The sequence below is a fragment of the Equus quagga genome, chromosome 4, assembly GCF_021613505.1.
Source record: "Equus quagga isolate Etosha38 chromosome 4, UCLA_HA_Equagga_1.0, whole genome shotgun sequence".
NCBI lineage: Eukaryota > Metazoa > Chordata > Mammalia > Perissodactyla > Equidae > Equus > Equus quagga.
The window spans coordinates 22631548-22649956 of record NC_060270.1 but is presented as its reverse complement, the minus strand read 5'-3'; the positions used below and the strand labels follow the sequence as shown (position 1 = coordinate 22649956).

General features: G+C 46.4%; 1 protein-coding gene across 3 annotated transcripts in view; it reads left to right on the top strand.

Moving 5' to 3' along the window:
* The window catches only part of ILDR1 (immunoglobulin like domain containing receptor 1), a 31360-nt gene extending 13773 nt beyond the window's left edge, over window positions 1–17587 (top strand). Inside the window, exons 3-8 of one of the 3 annotated variants that reach the window (XM_046657838.1) lie at window positions 828–977; window positions 4350–4469; window positions 4745–4891; window positions 11055–11186; window positions 11398–12186; window positions 16791–17587. In XM_046657838.1, coding sequence (XP_046513794.1) covers window positions 828–977; window positions 4350–4469; window positions 4745–4891; window positions 11055–11186; window positions 11398–12186; window positions 16791–16810 — 1358 coding nt within the window. In that variant the 3' untranslated portion in view covers window positions 16811–17587. Of the gene's footprint in view, window positions 1–827; window positions 978–4349; window positions 4470–4744; window positions 4892–11054; window positions 11187–11397; window positions 12228–16790 lie in introns of all 3 variants that reach the window. The other 2 variants (XM_046657837.1, XM_046657839.1) reach the window with 2 other exon arrangements.
* The last annotated feature ends 822 nt before the right edge of the window (window positions 17588–18409 follow it).

Below are 18409 nucleotides of genomic sequence, written 5' to 3'. Positions count from 1 at the left end.
TAGCTGAGTCCTTCCTCTCAATCACAGCTGCCACTCTCATGTCAGTTCTGCTGTCTGGAGCCAAAGTTCTTCCTAGCTGCCCAACTCTGCTCTCTCGTAACGAACAAACCCCAGATCCCTTCCATCAGCCCAGGACAATTAACCTTGTAGAAATTTTGAGAATAGATGTAGACACCCTGATTGTAGGAAGGAAGTGAGCTTCCTGAGATGAGGAAAAGGAGGGGGGAGGCATCAGCTTTACCTCTTTCAGCCCTGACTAATTTCTCCCAATGTGAATCCCAAAACCTAACTGTCTGAGCCACCCACAGAGCTGGACATTGTCCCCAAAAGACCCCTCTCCAAATCGAGGCATTGTTTCCTGGGGTTACTCTTAAAATGCCTGGGGCAAATGGGAAAGTAGGAGACACTAGAGTAATAGACATTTGCCACCAGCAGATTTAACAGCTCTCAAGCATTGTATTATAAGGGCAGGTGGGTGGACTCCATAGGGGCAGAGTCCAGGGGACTGAAAATGAGGCAAGGGAAGTTGGGATGGGAAACGGGGATGCAGCCAGGATTTGGAAATGATGGCCTATTAGGATGGTCTGGAGTCTTGCTGCTCAAAGTATAGTTTATTGGTGTCACCTGGGAGCTCATGAGAACTGTAGAATCTCAGATTCTCACTCTAGACCTACAGATGAGAATCTTCATGTTTAACAAGATCCCCAGGGGATGCGTAGGCTCAGGAAAAATTGAGATGCTTCACTGCCCCCAGGGAACAGTAAGGGCACGTTTCTTCACGGGAGTTCCCCCTTGCTGTGTGACTTGGGTGTGTCCTCTCTCCTCAGCGTACCAGGCCGCTTTATCCCTGGGACAGGACCCATCAAATGATTGCAGTGACAACCAGCGGGAGGTGCGCATCGTGGCCCAGCGGCGGGGGCAGAATGAGCCTGTGCTGGGGGTGGATTACCGGCAGCGCAAGATCACCATCCAGAACCGTGAGTGTGGGGGAGGCAGCAGGGTACCTGGGGTGGTGAGAGGTGTAGATACCAGGCCTGGTAGGCTGAGTCATTGTGGGGATTTCCCCTCTTTTCTGCTGCCTGCTGTCTACTTGGTCACTGTCGTTGTTTGAGGAAAGGGCCACATACATAGAAAGTGCTGCATCGTCTGAAGTCACTCTCCTGGAAGTTGGTTTCTGGATGAGAGGATGTCCTACAGCTTTGGCTAATGGTCTGAGAGTGGGTGGTTTCCTTTGCTTCTCTGAGATTCAGGGCTAAGGTGTGGATCAGGCTCCTTTGATCCCTTCCACAAATTGCTCTCAGGGCCCCCTCAAACTCCAGCCTCCTGAGTTTTCCTCTAGCCACTCCTGTTCTACATATCTAAGGAAATAGGGGCTTCCAAGTGGATGGCCACCTTGAGACCATCACCCTCCATTGGTAAAGGAAAGAGCATTGGGCTTAGAATCCAAAGATCTGGCTGGTATCCTGTTGCTTCTGCGTGCTAGCTCAGTGACCAGCCGCAGATAGTTTCTCTGGCCTCTCTTACCTCATCTGAAAGATGAGCATAATGGTCTCTATCCCCACACTGAAGTGAATATCCAATGTGATATCTCAGAGCTATGTGGAAAGCATATCTATTCTTTGTGCCTCGTACAAGGAATGTGGTTAGAGCCCTCACTGTGCGGTCAGCTTCAGGTGAAGGTTCCCATTCTGTACCCACAGGGTGTGTGAACCTGGGCAAGTCCCCTCAATTTTTTACCCTCAATTTCTATAAAATGGGACTTGCCATAGTACCTATCTTCTGGAGAGTTGTCTACATTAAGTGAGAGATGGCACACATAAAGCACTTAGCAAACAGTGAGTGTGCAGTGAACTTTAGTTATGATCGCTCAGTACACTCTTGGATGGATGGGTTAGCGCCCCACATTCCTATCTTGTAATCCAAGGTTGCTGCAATAGGTTATTGGCACAGAATTCAGAGCCTATTTCATTGAGCTTTGTGTACTGTGTCAAATAAATTTTTGCTGTTTAGAAGGGAGAAAAGGGGGAGAATACACCCAGCAGGCCACTCATGGTACCCATAGCAATAATGTGAAGACATCAGTGAATATTCTCTGATGACTTAAAGGTATTCATTTAAAGAGGGCCAGTTTAATGCTTGTGTCCAATTTTGTGTATAAGACCTTGGCTGTAATCCTTAAGTCTGATGTTTTTACATTCAACCTCAGATTTCCCCAAGCCAGCCCTTGCACTCTCGGCCTTAAGGAACATCTGTCTTTCTTTTCCAGTCTCTAGGTGCATCCTCAAAGATTCGGGGTGGTTCTACTTTCTCCAGAGCCCGCAGAATTATCTCTGATCTGAACCCAGAGTCTAAAGTCTCTTTAATTAGCAAGTCTCCTTTACAGTTTTTGAGGGATGAAAGTCCCCATAGGTGATAGTCCCTGCTTTTCTGTCTTTTTTTCTAATTCTGAGCAGTGCTGTCCCCTACCTCCACTCCCAGCCACCTTTGGATCAAACTCTGCTTCTTTCTTACTCCTGTGAGAAGGTAGTATTTCCCCTCATTTTTTATTTTTACTTCTAGGCTTGTTGTGATTTCCTGGAGCCTTTGTTTTCTGACACTTTGATGCCCATGTTTGCATTATTTGGGATGATCTGTCAAATCAGTTCTTGGATCATTTAAAATATTAACATACCCAAATGTCCTCATTACTCTCACATCCCTAAAGTAATCTTTACATCTCTAATAAAAATTGGGGCAGATTTATCACACACATTAACCTTTGAGAGGGAATTTCCCCCAAAGCACTCTCACCATTCTTCCAAGTCTGGGGTAAGTTTGCTTCTGGGAAAGATAGTGGGTTTGGAAAATCATGGGTAGGAAAAAAATTGTAGGGATTGACGTAGAAAGAGAAGGAAACAGAAGTCAAAGTTAGCTCCAATGTTGCATGACCTCGCAGTTTTGTTTCATTTCCTCAATAAGTGTTTTTTGACAAACAAATAATAAAGAATTGCAGATATGACTGCCGACTAAGCAGGAGCAAGTCTATGATGCTCAGGCCTTTAAGAATTTGAAGATGTCCCCTGGTACCTACTATGGCTGAAATAGGACGGACGTGAAGGCTGCCCTGATGCCCCTGACCAGCCTTTAAGCCCCTTCAGGACAGAGACGGATGGGTTTTGTTCCTCTTCAGGTCTCCCACAGTATCTGACATAGTGATGAACCCACAAAAGGTCTTTAGTGTACATGTGTTGCGTTTACTAAACTTGAACATATCATTCATCTGTCTTAATGGGGTAGCACAGCGCTTGTTGCTCACGAGAACTGGAATTCTTTTCTTGAGTAACATTTAAAATATTGACATTTCATCCTTTCTTATTCAAGTTAATCTCATAACCTGTCCCTTCAAGATCCACATGTATTCGTTTGTAGCAGGCTGTGGAGTTTTCCACCCAGTTTGGAGAAGACATTGGACCTTCGCGGTTAGCAGCACCCGCTGTGAGGTGGAGAGACTTGGGTTTGAACCTACATCTGCTGAGCATTATGTCTCTGTTCTTAGGCCATTGTTTTAGCCTCCAGGAGTCTTGGTTTCCTCATCTGAAATACAGCTAATAATCACACCCACTGTAAGGGGATTAAGTTTGACTGCGAGTGCAATGCCCAAAATATGAGTGACTTAAACAATGTAGAAGTTTATTTATTCTCACGTATAAATATGGAGGTGGACAGTCCAGAACTAGTGTGGAGGCTCTGTCCCATTAAGTCCTCAGGGACCCAAGTCCTCAGCTCCTTCCAGCTCAGCAAGAATATCATCTTGTTCCTCACAGTCCAACATGGCAGCCATCACATTTGCTTTCCAGATACCAGAGTAGAAAAAGAGACAAAGAAGAAAAGGGCAAAGGTATTCCCAAACTGTTTTTAAGAAAGTTCTTAGGAGCCGTCATGTGACCTTTTTGCTTACTTTCTATCCTCCACAACTGAGTCACATGTCTGTGTCCATCTGTAAGAGAGGATGAGAAACACTGATTTTATTCTGGGCGGCCACGTACATGACCAAAAATTCTATGACCATGAGTGAAAGGGAGAATAGACACTGAGAGACAGCTATCTCTACCTCACCCAATTAGAGAGTTGTGGTGGGAATTAAGTGAGGTGATGTATCCAAAATCCTTTCAATCCTTACCTAGCAGGGCTCAGTGAGTGAATGGTCAGTTCCAGCACCACTATACTGTTTGAAGAAAGAGGAGGGTCTCACAGGAAGGAACTTTCTCTGAACTACAAGGGGCCCTCTTACGATGTGGAAGGACAACGCTTGGGTCTTGAAGCTACCATAGGCTAGAAACCACTGGTACTTTCTCCCTCCTTCTTTGCAGGAGCAGATCTTGTGATTAATGAAGTGATGTGGTGGGACCATGGAGTGTATTATTGCACCATTGAGGCTCCAGGGGACACATCAGGAGATCCAGATAAGGAGGTGAAGCTCATCGTCCTGCGTAAGTGCTGCTGGAGCTTTCTCTTTGGCCACCCCTCCATCATGACACTTTTACATACAGAAAAAGACAAAACCAGAAACCAGCAAGCCCAGGTGGTGGTTGTTGGATTGCCAACCTCCAAAGTTCCCTTATCAAAGCTAAACTTTTTTTTTGCCAATATATTGCTCAACCTTAACCTGTAGGTCAAGAGCTGTGTTTATGAGACCTCCAGAATGTTAGAACTGGAAGCATGCCTCACAGATTTAGTTCAACCCCTGCTTGGCGTCTCCCTGCAGACTGGCTGACGGTGATCTTCATCATTCTGGGAGCCCTGCTCCTCCTGCTGCTGATTGGAGTGTGCTGGTGTCAGTGCTGTCCTCAGTATTGCTGCTGCTATATCCGCTGCCCTTGCTGTCCCACCCGCTGCTGCTGCCCTGAGGAAGGTGAGAGGGGACAGACAAGCAGTGGGACAGGGTGGTACTGGAGCTTGGTGCCCCAGACAGATCAGCTTCACATGCCCAGATCAAAACCTCAGGTTCTTCCAGGATCTCCTCCATGCCCTTCTCCCATCACAGGCTCAGAGGACTTTGGCCTCAGCCCAGAAAAATGATGCTCGGGGAAGCTGTAGAGCCAGGTGAGAGGACTTCTGTCTGTCTGCATGCTAGCCTGCCTGAGGCCTCCTTCAGATGGCTCTGCCTACGGATGGCATTTCCTCAGTGGTCCTGAGAAGCCTGTGCTCCAGGATTTGCTCCTAGCACTGACCTTGCTTGGACATGAGGTGGCTGGAGGGAGTGGTTTGAATGTAGCAGAGAGAGAGAAGCCCACTCCTTAGAGACGACTTGAAAAAAACAGACCAGAGGAGAGAGGTGTTAGAGCAGTGGTTCTCAAACTTAAGCTCACGTGAGAATCTCCTGGAGGGCTCATTAAAATGTAATTGCTGGCTCCACCTCCAGAGGTTCTGGTTCAGTTGGTCTGGGGTGGACCCAAGAATTTGTGTTTTTTCAGAAGTTCCCAGGTGATGTGGTGCTGCTGGTCTAGGGGCCACACTTTGAGAACCTCTGTGTTTAAAGGAAGGGAAGAGGGAACAGAAGAAGATCTTGCCCTTAACGTGATCCTTCTTTGAGGTGAAAATTGCCCTTTTAAAACAGAATTATGACATGCTCTGAAAATTTGGCTGCAGAATGCATGGTAAAGGCAAAAGAATAAAAATTATTTTACAAATCTTTTCTTAGTAAATAGATGGTGTTGAATCAATCGCTTTAAAAGGAAGGAGATTTTGTGTTTTCTAAGTAACATTTCCTTTTCCTGATGATATAAGTAAAGTATTGCATTGTAGAAAATTTGAGAAATTCAGTAAAATGTAAAGACTAATCTGAGTACCCAGAGATAGCCACTTTTATCATTTTGGTCCATTTGAAAGGAAATTTTTTTAAAGGAAAAATAAGGAATTGCATCTTAAGATAGAAACAAAACCTAATCTACAATGTCAAGAAGGTCAGTGGGCTGAGTCTGGTTTCAGGCCTATGTTCCGAGGTTGCTTTCTTACAGGAAAAGAGAACTAACTTTTTTTGGATGTTTGCTATTTGTAGGCCCTTTGCATATATTTCCCTGTTGAATCTTCACACCCCTAGAAGGCAGATATCATCACTATTGAACAAATGAGGAGACTGAAAGTCAGAGAAGTCACACAGCTAGTAAGTAGCAGAGGCAGTGTTGAATCCATGTTCATCTGACTCTGGAGTGCCTGACATTCCCACAGCAGCGGCTGACGCTACCTCTGTGTAGATCACTATGAGATTGTTTGAGACACCAAGGAATTCCTTAAAGAGAGGAAAAGTAGCAGAGAACTCAGTTTTGGGTCATGGAGCTTCCTACCTTTCAGGGCCTCTGGGAAAGATGCCGTGGAGAAGTCACCATCACTGAAGTAGGAATATGCAGAATGAGATGAGAAAAACCAAGATGCTTCTTAGAGCCCCTAGGTCAGTGGGCCACTTAAAACAGGCAGGACTGGGGACAAAGTCAGCACAAATGGTAAATATATCTGCTGTCCTTGAGCTGATAAACAGGTTCTGGGAGAGAGAGGTTTCTCCTAAGTGGTTAGAATTCATTTAGAAGAAATGGTAAAACAAAGAAATGTAGGCCACAAATAAAGGTCCCTGGACTTGAGCAGATGACGTCACTTTCAAAGTGAGCCCCTAGGACAGACTGTCCTAAGTTTGGTGACAAGAGGAGATTACATGGAGGGGGCAGAAATTTTTAAGGAAAGCTCGGGGATGGGGTAAGGGAGGTGTGTGACTGTTGGTTTTTAGAATAAGATAACCCTAAGTATATTTGTAGGCACAGAACCAAGGCCAATAGAAAATGAGTAAAACGCATGATGAGGAGGAGATCACTGCAGAGTGGTGGAGCTAGTGGGAGAGACATCAGGCTTACAGTGAACGGACTACCTTTAGAAAGGAAAGGAACGGCAGCCTGACCTCTGAAGAGAGGGAGGAAGCCATCAAAATGTGGAAGATGATTAAAGTATAAGGAAGGAAGCTGAGAGAGCTCACATCAGCCGGACTTGCTTCCAACAAAATTCTAGACACAGAAGGAAGCTTTGAGAACGACGTCAGTGGTTCTTGAACTTCTCTGACCACAGCCTACCTTCCTAACTTGCTCCCACTTTCCAGCAAGAGTTAATAGAGGACCTGAGAGGAAAACAGTGAAAATGACGCCAAATTTTAGTAACCCTTGATAATTCACTTAATGCTAGTGGACAGCCCACAGTAGAACTTAAAGATGAAAGTTATTGAAACTGGATCTTAGTTTTTCCATGAGAACTGGAGAAACAACTTTCATCTCTAGATGGGTTATTGGCCCTCATCCTCACAGAAGCTCTAGGTGCACCCTGCAGTAGACCACAGGCCACATGAGAACCTCTGATCTATGCCACCCACCTCCCCAACCCCTCACGGCGGAAGGAAGTGAGGCCTAAAGAAACTTCTCCACAGTTACACACAGCTTGTGAGTGGCGGGTCCTGGAATAGATATAGGTCTCTTGATTCCATGCTCAGGACTGGTTCCTCTTCCTCAACAAAGATGATGCCATCAGCTGAAAGTGCATGGGGTGGGGGGGAAGGCAGGAGAAGTGGGGCATGTTTAAACTGTGGCTCTAGAGGAGGGAAGTAGGGTGGAGAGATCAGTCAAGGAAAGCCAGGTTGGGAAGGAGGGCTATTTGAGGTTGGTTGTCTGACTGCACAGTCAGTTCTGGCAGTGTGGGCCCAGGAAGCATCTACTGGTGGTTCCCTAAAACTGAAATGGTAAGAGTTCAAAGGGTATGGGATTCTAGGAACTCCTGAGGATGTTGCTGAAGTAACTGGTCAGTCCAGTCAGAGGAGACTGGTAGAATGGGAAAAAACAAAAGGACTATGTGACCATGGGTCCAAAGAGGGCCCAGAAGGGGTTCTGTGAGAGTGGAGAGGAGCTGGTAAGGAATGATAAGCAGTTACAGGCTCGTGCGGAGGGAGGTCTTCAGGGGCACTACAGGTGACGCTGGCTGCAGGGGAGGAGAGGCACAGGTCTCTGCAGAAGGGCTGGTGTTGGCTGTCATTTCTGTCACAAATATTAAAGAATATGCCCTGAGTTTTCCTCAGAAATGAGGATAAAACGCCTTTGGTAATTTAGTCTCCAAATGTGTAATTTTGTCTCTCCTATGGGATCTAAGGCAAAAGAAGAAACTTCTTATAACAATTTCTTATAACAAGAAGAGCTAGTATCTATTGACTGTGATGTATTAGGCATTTCGTGTGTATTAGCTCATTTAACCTTGATGACCTTGTGAAATAGGTATGACTGCCCCTAGCTTCCTCCTCCTACATGAGGAGACTTGGCTCAGACACTCTGGAAACTCGCTCAGAATCACACAGCTAGTACATGCTGGGATTCAAGTTGAAGTTCATCTGACTCTCATAGCCCATATTTAAGGACACCTATCCCTGAGGACCATATTTCTCAGAAGGTTATTGAGAATCCTCAGTGGCCAACTCCACTTTGACTCCCTGTATTGGAATTAGGGAATTGGTTGAAAACACAGATTTTCTTGTCTTGCATTAGACTGAAGGAGAGTCCCTGGCAGTGGGATCTAGAAGTCTGTATTTTTAACAAACTCATTAAAGGTGACCAAGGCAGACTGTACTCCAGTGAGGTTCAGAGATAACTTATTAGGAGGCTTTTGAAGCTTTGCTACTTTCTCCATGTTTCTTATTTTATTGTCCATCTGATTCCCCATTAGGTGAATGACAGGAAACCCTGATAGTCTGGACATCCCCATGGAGCTGTTTCTGGGACAGGAGGGCAAGGGAGAAGCTCAGAGGCTGTGTTTTCTACTCTCATTTTACCAGTTCCAGTGCATCAGGGAAGGGGAGGACCCTGGTAAAAACGTTGTAGCAGCTAAGAAGGGAGCCAGTGGGTTAATCTCTGGAGTTTGTGAAAATTTGACAAGAAAGCTCATGGAGGATCTGGAAAGGTCTCTAGGGAGTAATCTGTGCAGGGTGTCCTGTTAATTAAAAAAGTCATTTGGGGAGCAAGGAGTAAGCCCAACTCCCCCTTTCTCTCCCATTGAATTAGGGAAGTAGGGGAAGGAAGTGGCCAAAAGGGAGAATGGTACTCTCTGGAAGAAGCCGGGATTCAACTAAAGTGGCAGGGCATGGGAGAGTTTTTCCCAGTGGAATCAGATGTCCCCCAGGCCTTGGAGGCAGTGACTAATCTGGAGTGGATTTTGAAAGGTGTGGAACTGAGCTGGAGAGAAATAAGGTGAGGGGTTACTGCTGGAGAAGGTTTTGGGGTTTGTGAGTGTTTTTTTTTTTTTTTTTTTTTTTTTTGCTTCATCACAGAAATAAAGGAGTCTGGGGACTTGGTGGTTTGGCAGAAGGAGCACAGGCTTGGGCGTCAGATAGACACAGGGTCACATCCTGCCTCTGCCCGTGGTTACCAGTTGTGGGCCCTTGAGCTGGGAAGGTAACCTCTCTGAGCCCAACTTCCTCATCTGATTCCCACATTAAGAGAGTTCTCTGAGGACTAGTTAGCTAATGTAAAATGACAGGCATGTGTTAATCAGGGCATCAGGTGTGCCGATGGTGGCACGTATAGGGAGCTCAGGGGAGGCGTCTGTTAGCAAGAGGGCGAGGAAAGTGCTGAGCATGTGGGCTTGTCTTTGGAGGGTCAGGAGTGCCGTCTGTCTGTTGGCGTGAAGGTGTGGTAGCTGGCTGAGCTGCTATAAGTTTCCATCCGATTTCCTCTGGGCTAGGCTGTGACTCACCATGAGGGCCATAGCTCCAGGCATTTCTGGGGGTTCTGCTGCAACCACTTCCTGTTGTGCTGGAAGTTTGTTTCACGCTGGAGCCACCAGGCAGCCATCCAAATGGCCCCTTAACTGCTGGCCTCAGTAAATCCCCCACCCTGTGCAGCCGGGTCCGGAATGCCTGCCTTCTCCCCCTCCTACTTGTGGCAGGAGGAAGCTTCAGGCAGAGCCCTGCTGCTTCACGGGTGCCACAGGGCTCGAGGACCCCAGAACATGGAAAGAGTGCCGAGCTGGGGGCCTGAGGCAGGCACTTCCTGCACTTAAACACACAAGTACGTTTCCTGTATGCGTGACTAGACAGCGACTTCGGGAGACATGTGGCACTATCACAATGACCTCAAAATAGAAATCGTGAACAAAAACAACTAAATGCTTTTGTTTTTAATTTGCGCTCACTGTGGGTGGTGTGCTTCAGACCACTTGCACCTAAGGGACTGCAGTGACATTTCTATGGACCCCTTGTGCTGCTTTTCTATATTGTTTTCTTTGCCCTGAAAGGAAATGGTGTTTCCCTTCTCCACCTCCACCCTACCCCTTAGAGATTCCCTCTAAGAGATTCTCCCTAAGTAGGGAAAACCCCAACATTGAATAAGGTGAGGAGCAGGGTAGAAAAGATCCACTGGGATCCACTTCAGCTTTTTGCATTCTCTTGCCTTCCTCCCACTGCTTTTCTCCCACCCATGGCTGATGTATTAGAAAGAGCAAGAAAGAAATAGAGCAAAATAGAACTAGAAATGTTCTTCGATCCTCCTCCTTTTACCAGGTATTCTGCCCATGGACCTCAGCATCTGTGTCCTTCTCTTTTTCTTTTTCTTTTTCTGCTCTGAGCAGGCAGCCCTGAGCTTCCCTGGCAGCCCCCGGCTCACAGCCTCCTCTAGGCCCTTTGCATCCGTACCTTCTAGACTTGGGCTGAGATTTCATGGCCTGCTAATATCCATGTATCTACCTGTACTTTTTAGGTGACCTTGGGAATGGGCAGGAAGATGAAATGTTTTCGAGACCAGGAAGTCAAGTTTTCAGAGTGTACTTTCCTGGGGTGCAGGCGTTGCCATCTTGACTAGGAAATTTATTCCTAGCTCCTTGCCAGAGGAACAATCGATTCACTACTCTCTTAACTCTTACTCCCGTGCAAGATAGGTAGGTCATCATGAACTTTGAGGAGAGAAACTGGCCTCTTGTCAAGGCCGCTAGGTGGAGAGAAGTGAAGTGGGAGGTGTGGGCTTTGCTCTGGCTGAGGGTCTGCATTTCTCCTTTTTCCCCTGCAGCCCTGGCCCGCCACCGCTACATGAAGCAGGCTCAGGCCCTAGGCCCCCAGATGATGGAAAAACCTGTATTCTGGGGGGCGGACAGGAGCTCCCAGTTTTCATCTTATCCAATGCACCCACTGCTGCAGCGAGGTAAACCTTGTCAGAGATTTGGGGTGGGAGAGGGCAAGGGTAGGAGCATGGGCTGCATCAGGCCTTCATGACCAATATGGTGGGTATCTTGGTGATTGAGGATGGGAGGGGACGGATGCAAGCTAAATAATGTGGCATTTTCCTGCCCTGATTCTGAGGAGCATGTTTTGGGCCAGCAGTTCTGCATGTTCTTATCCTTGTTTCCATTCAGATTTGTCCCTGCGATCCAGCCTCCCACAGATGCCAATGACCCAGACCACCGCTCACCCTCCCATCACCAATGGTGTCCTAGAGTATTTGGAGAAAGAGTTGCGGAACCTCAACCTGGCCCAGCCTCTGCCGCCTGACCCCAAAGCCATACGTGGCCAACCCTGGAGCATGCTGTCTTCCCTGGGCTCTGAGGTGGTGGAACGCAGAGTCATCCACCTGCCCCCGCTGATCGGAGACCTGCCATCCTCGCGGAGGACCAGCACCACCTCCCGCCAGCCACGGCTCAGCCCCCTTCCCCCGGGACCCTGGGATCTGAGGGAGGGAGGACGGCAGCGCCACTCTTCTGATTTCCACCCGGAGCTCCGGGACCGGGAGCCTAAGCACTGGGCGCTGGAGCGAAGGGAGCTGAGCCAACAACGGAGTGGAAGGCACCACGGCTCCAGGCTCAAGGGGTCACCCATGCCCTGGTCGGACGGGGACAGCCTCAGCGACGGCCCCTCGTCCAGCGAGGCCCGCTGGCGGCCCAGCCACCGGCCGCTCCGGAGCCGCTACCCCGAGCGAGAGCGGCGGCGCGGGCCCAGCCCCCGGGAGGGTGGCCCGAGGCGGCGCGGGCGCAGGCCCCGCAGCTACTCGCCTCCACCGCGCGCGGGCCTCAGCTCCGGGAGCTCCGACGGGGACAAGGAGAGGCAGCCCTGGAGCTGGGGGAGCCCCCGCCCCCGCCGCCGCTCGCGCTCCCCACCCTGGCCTGAGGAGAAGCCACCCAGTTACCGCTCCCTGGATGTGACCTCAGGCAAGAATGGCAGGAAAAAAGGGAGTGTGGAGAGGCGCTCGGTGAGCCTGGGCATCCTGCTGCGGTCGGGCGTGGGCAGAAAGGACCCTTCAGTCGGGCTGGGCCACGGCAGACACAGGCCACGCCGTGCCACCGCTGAGGGTACCCCCTCCCTTTTTGCACAGCTTGTCCTGTGGGCTTGGTGAGCCCCCGTGCTAGAGCTAGAAGGACCCAGTGAGGGCGGAGGGCGGGAGGGGTTCATGCTGCTGCTGACAAAGAGCCTTGTCATCCTAGCGCAGCCCTCATGTGTCCGGTGAGGCAGGTCAGGCAGGGTCCCCCCATTTCACAGGTGAGGAAATGAAGCTCAGAGTAGATAAGCACCTTGTGCATAGAGGAGCTGGGACTTGAACACGTCTTCACAGCTAAGGCTTTACTTCCTGTCATAGCTGCCTTGCTTTACTTAGCAGCCCTATTTCCATACCCCAAATTAGACCACCGACAGAGGACGTTTGTGCCACTGCTGGGTGCTGCAAGTCAGTATGCAAGGCCCTTTTGTATTTGATGAGGCCCTCTGAGTCCTCCTGGAAAGGATCATTAGGCTGATTTGAAAAAAAAAAACACATGATATCTCAATTATGGGTCAAAACTTTAAGACTCTGAATAGGTAAGGTACCAGTGGGTGTCAGTCATAGCTTACCAGCCTAAAAGGGGCACAGAGGCAGACGTAGGCCTTTGGGGCCTTTGAATATAGACTTTTTTTTAAGATGTGACTTTTAAAAAATCATGTTATAATTAATATACCTAAAGGATGGTATTCCTTTCATGTTGTCATTTTGCAAAACTATGCTGCCATTGCTCAAAAATATTTATGAATGGGGGGCTGCCTGGTGGTGCAGCGGTTAAGTTCGCATGTTCCGCTTGGGCCACCAGGGTTGGGGTTGGCCAATTTGGATCCCAGGTGCAGACTTGGCACTGCGTGGCAAGCCATGCTGTGGCAGGCGTCCCACATATAAAGTAGAGGAAGATGGGCACGGATGTTAGCTCAGGGCCAGTCTTCCTCAGCAAAAAGAGGAGGATTGGCAGCAGATGTTAGCTCAGGGCTGATCTTCCTCAAAAAAAAAAAAATTTATGAACTGCCTTCAGAGCCAACTTACAAGCTACCCATGAAAGTCTGTTTCTCTATTTGACCCAAATCTCTTTTTGTTTCGCTTTTGTTGAGATAAAGGGATATGCAGTAGGCTCTCAGAGAAATTCCCAGAGGAGAGAAATGTTATAGCAACAAGAATTTTAGTCTCTCACACATTTTGAAGGATATAACTCTCATTAGGAAATGCAAGTTCTGCTGCGATTTGTTTAAAAACCAGTCACGCACACGGTCTGTGCAAAGGAGCAGGCACATTATGCGAGCCACAGTGCTGGTCTTTCTAGGGAAGAACCTTGATGAGAGAGATTCAGGAAGAAGGCAGCAGAGGCCCTCAAGCATTTCTGAAATAATCAATGGCAATGATATCATATTCTCACAGATGGCCCATGAGAGGCAAAGACCAGTAATAATGAAAATTAGCAGTACCCTCACTAAGTGGTACTGAACTATGGACATTTATGCAACATCTCATTTAATCCTGACAACTCTCTGTGAGGTTTGTAGTATTATCTTCATTTTGACAGTGGACACAACTCTTTCTTCCATGTTACCAAGTAAGAAAATTACATCCTCAAAGAAAACAGAGTCAGTCAAAGCTGAGACAATTACTGTTACTTCAGTCGTATAGTGACCAAACTATCTATCTTCATTTTAACAGAAAAATGTAAGTTAAAAGCCAGTTTTGCACCCCAAATCCAAACACCGTTTTCTTCTAAGTTAAGTTTTTTCTTTTCTTTTCTTCTAAGTTAAATTATGTGACTTCTTATAAGTGAGAGAAGGGTAAAAGGAACACCAGTTACTTTCCAGACACTGGGGTAAGCCCTTTCCAAGCCTTGTTTCATTTAATCTTTGCAACACCCCTGTGACACTCAGAAAGACTAAGTAACATGCCAAAGTCACACAGGCAATAGGGAGTGAAGCCAGAATTTGGACATAGCCCTCTGACTCTTAAACCTGTGCCCTTTGCAATAACTCATGCTGCCTCATTAGAAAGAGAGAAGAAAATTATGTGGGGCAATGATGTTTTCTGGTGACTATTTCTTCCTCATTTTGGGGAAGTATCATAGCTTCCTTTATCATCAAGATGTACACACCAAGAATTCTACCGCAAGCAAACCCTATTTTCAATTGTAAAGTTGCTCATGAGAAGCAAATAATTTGCTCAAGATAATTTTAAAAGCCTTTCTTGTTTTGCATCCATCTGAGCTTATCTGCCAAAGAGTTATCACTTTATCACATTCAACTGTCTGCTTATATTATGAATGACCTGAGGCCCAGGACCAAAGCTTGATTTAGAAGATTAGTTGAAGAGGACAATGTTTTGTTTGTAACTTGCATTGCGAATTCCTTTAGTGAAGCAGAAGTCTCCAGGGCCATAGTCTCGCTCTTCCCTCCTTTCTTTGGTGGAGCTGATGCTGTCCACACGCTTTCCCAGCCTCCAAAATCTGTGGAGCTTGCAGCCAGCTTCAGAAGTTATAATACAAGGGGCCACTAGATGGTGATCTTCGATTATCTATAACGAAGTTTCTGTTCACTCCTTGAGTTCACGTGTCAGTATTTTCTGAAATCAAGTTTTCAGCAGTTACAGCTTTACCATAACTTTTTACAAAACTTATTGAAAATACTTTATTAAATATTCATAGCAATATGAATTAATTGAAATCTTTTGGCGCACATGCACCTTCTCTCTTAAGAATAATGTTTAACAAGTAGATAGCAACAGACAAGGGCCTCCATGTAGATGATCTCTTGGGAACCCGAAATAGTTAAGAACTAGTCTCTGCCCAATGCCCGTGAGAAAATGGAAGTCATATTGAGAAACCTCCTATTTGACTCCAGAACCAGGACTCCAGCCAAGGTCTTCTCACTCTAGGTCTGGTGGTCTTTTCATTCCACAAAGGCTATAACCTCGGAAATATAAAAAGCTGTAACGTCAAGCTTTAAGCTCCAGTGGTTTCAGACTGAGTGGCCTCTGGGTTCCTGGCCTCCTTCAAATCGATCATCTTTCTTTCTAATCCTGCCCTATCAGATACAGCTTCCCAAGGCATTTCTGATTTGTTCCAAACTTGGCCTGTGCACACCTGTTCTCATAGCAGAGAAAGCAACTGTGTCCTTTCCTCTCCAAGTGAGCTCAGACTTTCTGCAGAGAATCCAAGATTTCTGAAAATTCCTTCTTGACTCTGATTTAAGAAAGAAAAACTTTTTAGATCAGGATACTTAATCTTCTACTTTCAATAAATCTTCTTTAAAATCTACTTCCTTCTACTTTAATCTTCTACTTTCAAAATGTCTATTCCTTGAGCATGTCTAGGTTTTTCTTCAGCAAGCCCTGGACAAATTCCTTTGGCCCCATTTCATGCTTTCCTTTGTGTCAGAAAGCATTCATCCCATAGCGTTTTGATTAGAAACTGTGCCCCCTAAAACTCACTTTCCTGATAAAATGGAAACACTCAAATTTTTTTTATAGCAACCTGAAATATATGCATATGCAATGTTTTAAACAGTATGTTTTGGGACAGATATATTATTTTTCCATTTCAAATAAGGTAAGAAAGGTCACCTTCACAGACTGCAGCTGTAGATATTCAAAACCTAAATAAGGGGCTGGCCCCGTGGCCGAGTGGTTAAAGTTCTGCACACTCCACTTTGGTGGCCCAGGTTTGCAGGTTCAGCTCCCAGGTGCAGACCTACTCCACTCATCAGCCATGCTGTGGAGGCATCCCACATATAAAGAGGAAGAATGGTGCAGATGTTAGCTCAGGGCTAAACTCCCTCAAGCAAAAAAAAAAAAAAAGGATTAGCAACGGATGTTAGTTCAGGGTGAATCTTCCTCACAAAAAGCAAAGCAAACCCTAAATAAAAATCTTCCCTTGTAACACTTAGAGAAATATGAGACATGCAAACCAGAGTCCTTGCCCTCATAGAGCAAGTTGAAAAAGCCCAGAGATCAAGTGGAATAACTTCTGAGTAAAAGCCACTGAGCTGGGTCAGGAAGGGGTAAATAGTGATCTTTGAAAAATAACTTCAGAGAAAGACTAAGGTATGAAGCTAAACTCTTTACAATAGGGCTGAGAAGGAATGGTTCAGGAGAATACAAATCGGGAAAGTAGAACTGGGCGTGTCTTCATGCACGAATAGTAGGGAGATGGACTGATGACTGAAACAGGGTACCTTTCTCAGTCTAAGGGAGACTTGAAGATGTTAAAAATCTGCAAGAAGCAGAGTGAATGAGACTAAGAAATTTTCAGAAATTGGAGACTTTGAGGGAAGCTCCAGAGAGGTAGGAAAGAAGAGAGATCTAAGTCTGGGGGAGAGATTGGCTTCATGAAGAATCAAGATATATGTGATCTGCTGTCCCAGCACCACCCGCCCCCCCCCGGCCCCAGGATTTGCACCAGAATCAAGTGTACCTTGTGTATTGTATGCATAGACAATGGCTCTCAACTGATTGGAATTTTTTCTGTGTTTTTCTATTCCTCAGGAGAGGGAGAGCTCCCATAGTGGAAGGAGTGTGGTCATTTAGTCACCGGGCACAGCACTACTTCTGTGGCTGCTTCTCGGCACGTCATCAGCATCACCCAGTTTTCCAGCTGACGTGGGAGGGACACTGCAAGTCTGTATCTAACAGTTTTGGCTTAGATTCTGAGAATCAAATAGAAGAATATTAAAAACAAGAGTTTGAGAAATTGATGACTGTAGTTTTAGCCTTGGTTCATATTCTCTGCATATTTAGATAGTCTCTGACTTGTAATGGACCCTAAGTGGGATGCGATCCCTCTGGAACTTAGTAGCCTGAGTGTTCAACTAGGTTACCCTGCTCAGAACCATGGCCATTCTCAAAGGGAGAACTCAGGAATCTTTAAGAAGAAATCAACTATGTTTCAGGAGCGGGAAATCTATGGAGTACTATATGGAAATGTCCATGGGAACTTGTCTCTATCCCTATAGCGCATCTCCATGTTAGGATTCCACCTTGCTGCACCGTGCCCAGTCCTGAGTGCTCCTGAGGGTCCAGCCAGAGATGGCACAGGAAATAGCCCAGCAATATGCCCTCTCATGGGTTATTTATTACAAGTGTAGAAAATCACAAAGAAGCAGTTTTGCACCAACCTTATTCATGTTCCTTGTTTTCCTCATGTTGCTCTTTTTTTTTTCTTTGCCTACGTCTAATTTATATTTTCTTATATATTATGTACCCATTAAAATCACTTTAAATGTTTCTTGGGAATCACAGTATATAAATAAATAGAAAAGAAGTAAAATGTACTGGCCTGAGGATTCTGCCCCAAATAAATATCTACTTTGGTGCCCTTGACTGGGTTAAGCTTTCTTCCCTACTAAAGCTTGCAGAGGAGCCAGGCCAACTTGGGTAGTTCTGGGGCCACCTTTCTCCTGGCACCACTCAGCTTTGCAGAGTTGAGGTTTCCCAAGCAGAAGCATCCAGGCAGGTTTTGCCACTCAGAGAGCCCCAGGAGGAGGGGGCCATTTTACCCAGCCCCTTTGGTGGCTTTATGAATCCATTTGTGCTTGATGTAGAGACCCTCCCTGAGCAGATTGGAAGGAGATGGCCTGAAAGGAGGGGTGTGTGTGTGTGTGTGTGTGTGTGTATATGTATGTATGTGTATGCCTCAACAGTATCTTTATGCGTATGGCCTTAAGCTCAATTTAGATCCTGTTGTGTTGATATATCCATTTTTTCCCAGCCTCATTGTGTGTGGAGAAAATAGTTTAAATGTCTGCATTGGGCAAAGGTTTCTTTGGGATTTTTTTTTTTTTTTTTGAGGAAGATTAACCCTGAGCTAACATCTGCTGCCAATCCTCCTCTTTTTGCTGAGGAAGGCTGGCCCTCAGCTAACTTCTGTGCCCATCTTCCTCTACTTTATATGTGGGATGCTTACCACAGCATGGCTTGTGAAGCAGTGCCATGTCTGCACCTGGGATTCGAACCAGTGAACCCCAGGCTGCCAAAGCAGAACGTGCACACTTAACCTCTGTGCCACCGGGCTGGCCCCTCTTTAGGATTTTTGATATCCATAATGTAACTGGGTCTAAATTAGCAAAAAAAATAAATAAATAAAAATTTTAACAGATGATGAACAC